Here is a 1,531-nt window from a genome sequence, read left to right as displayed (position 1 = left end):
CAGCACCTTCCCTTTTATTTTGCAAAAGTTAAGACATAATGTACGCAAGACTTCATAACACTTGTCTTATAAAAATCTGCCTTGGAAAGATACCTTACTAAAGCAGCAGCAATGTGGTACAGCTGACAGAGGACACTGAGTGTATTTTAGCCAGCAAACCACAAATGGGAGACCAGCTCAGAGGTGTTCTCAAGTATAAAGTGTTATACATATTAATACAAATTTCTTAAGGCTCTTGTGGTAAGAGCAGGCTCTGAAAGTCTGTTGTTTTACCAAATCCTTAGCTCACACCAGCTGATTCCAGGCTGCTGCATCTCCCTCTGCCATGCAGTTCCCTCCCATTTAGTTGACAGGAAAGATGAGCGTTTTTGTCAGTGTGAAACTGGGCTGTGGCATCTGCTTCCTTTCATTCCGGTCACACGTTTTGCTGCTCACTTCTTGATTCACTGCTGTCAGGATGGTGAGGAGGTCTACTCCTCTGCAAAGACACAAGTATGATTTGTATTAGAGAGGCAGCTAATATCAGAAAAATGACCACATTTTCACCTATCTTGATCTATACCAGTGCTAATGGCTCCTGTTTTAAACAGGCTTCAAAGGAGTTAGCTAAGCAGCTTTGAACAACCTGCATGGCATTACTCTCTCCTACGTTACTGTTTTCACTCTGAGCACTCCCACTGTATATCATCTACCTCTGCATCCAAATGAAATTCCTGTCACTTAGAAGGAAAATACAGGTGTTACTGAAAATGAGCTTAGGGAAACATAGGTACCGAGGACAGCTGGACTCCAGGTGCTGGCACAATGCCTGTATGTACCAGGTCCCCTCCTTTGGACTTCTGTAGGAAACATAGTCTTGCAGGGTAGCCATGCCCAGGAGGAAGTCTGCCTCTGCAGGGATGCAGTCCATCTGAAATCTTCTATCTGCTTCTACAGAAGACTCTTGCTCTCCAGAATCCATTTCGATGGGCACACCCTTATGGGAAGCCTCACCTTGGCAGGCCTGAATGAAAAAGACTTTTGGTTTTCCAGCAAGGGAGTTGCAATTCCCCACAGTGAAAGAAGTGGTCAGTTCCCGGATAGGTACTTCCTGCCCATCAACACCATATATAATGCCTTTTTTCCCATGAGATAGGATACAGCAAACAAAACAGTCTTTGTCTCCGTGGTCTGCGCACCGAAGGATGTTCACAGTCTTACGGATTTCGTCTGCAGTGAGGTCTCTATATTCTTCTACTTTAAAATGAAGCTTGGTAAAGACATTTCTCAGAGCCGCTGGAAAGTAAACAGAAGGGGAATTGGAGATGTTTTATTATATGAAAGTTGGACTAATTATAGATTGCATTTCTAGAGATAAATGATCTTTTTTCTTTTTTTTTGTTAGATTCTGCTACATGACTACCCAGGTAGTTACAGTACTGGTCTTAAAATTACCTGGTAGTCCAATTACTAATCATATCTCTACTGAGTCCCTTAATTCTCATTTAAATGCTTCCTTGCAATCTTGCCTCTGTCTGGAAAGCATGTACAA

The 1,531-nt window shown here is 42.6% G+C and overlaps 1 protein-coding gene across 1 annotated transcript in view; it reads right to left on the bottom strand.

The window, feature by feature from the left end:
- Positions 1-342: 342 nt before the first annotated feature.
- Positions 343-1,531, bottom strand: part of CASP8 (caspase 8, apoptosis-related cysteine peptidase) — a gene marked incomplete at its 5' end in the record, with an annotated part of 4,449 nt that continues 3,260 nt past the window's right edge. The window contains 2 exons of the mRNA XM_009078502.1: positions 343-478; positions 774-1,275. Coding sequence (XP_009076750.1) covers positions 343-478; positions 774-1,275 — 638 coding nt within the window. The remainder of the gene's footprint in view (positions 479-773; positions 1,276-1,531) is intronic.

The sequence above is a fragment of the Acanthisitta chloris genome, unplaced genomic scaffold, assembly GCF_000695815.1.
Source record: "Acanthisitta chloris isolate BGI_N310 unplaced genomic scaffold, ASM69581v1 scaffold23317, whole genome shotgun sequence".
NCBI classification, from domain to species: Eukaryota; Metazoa; Chordata; class Aves; order Passeriformes; family Acanthisittidae; genus Acanthisitta; species Acanthisitta chloris.
Note: the sequence above shows the minus strand (reverse complement) of the source record. Positions and strands in the feature narration are given on the sequence as shown.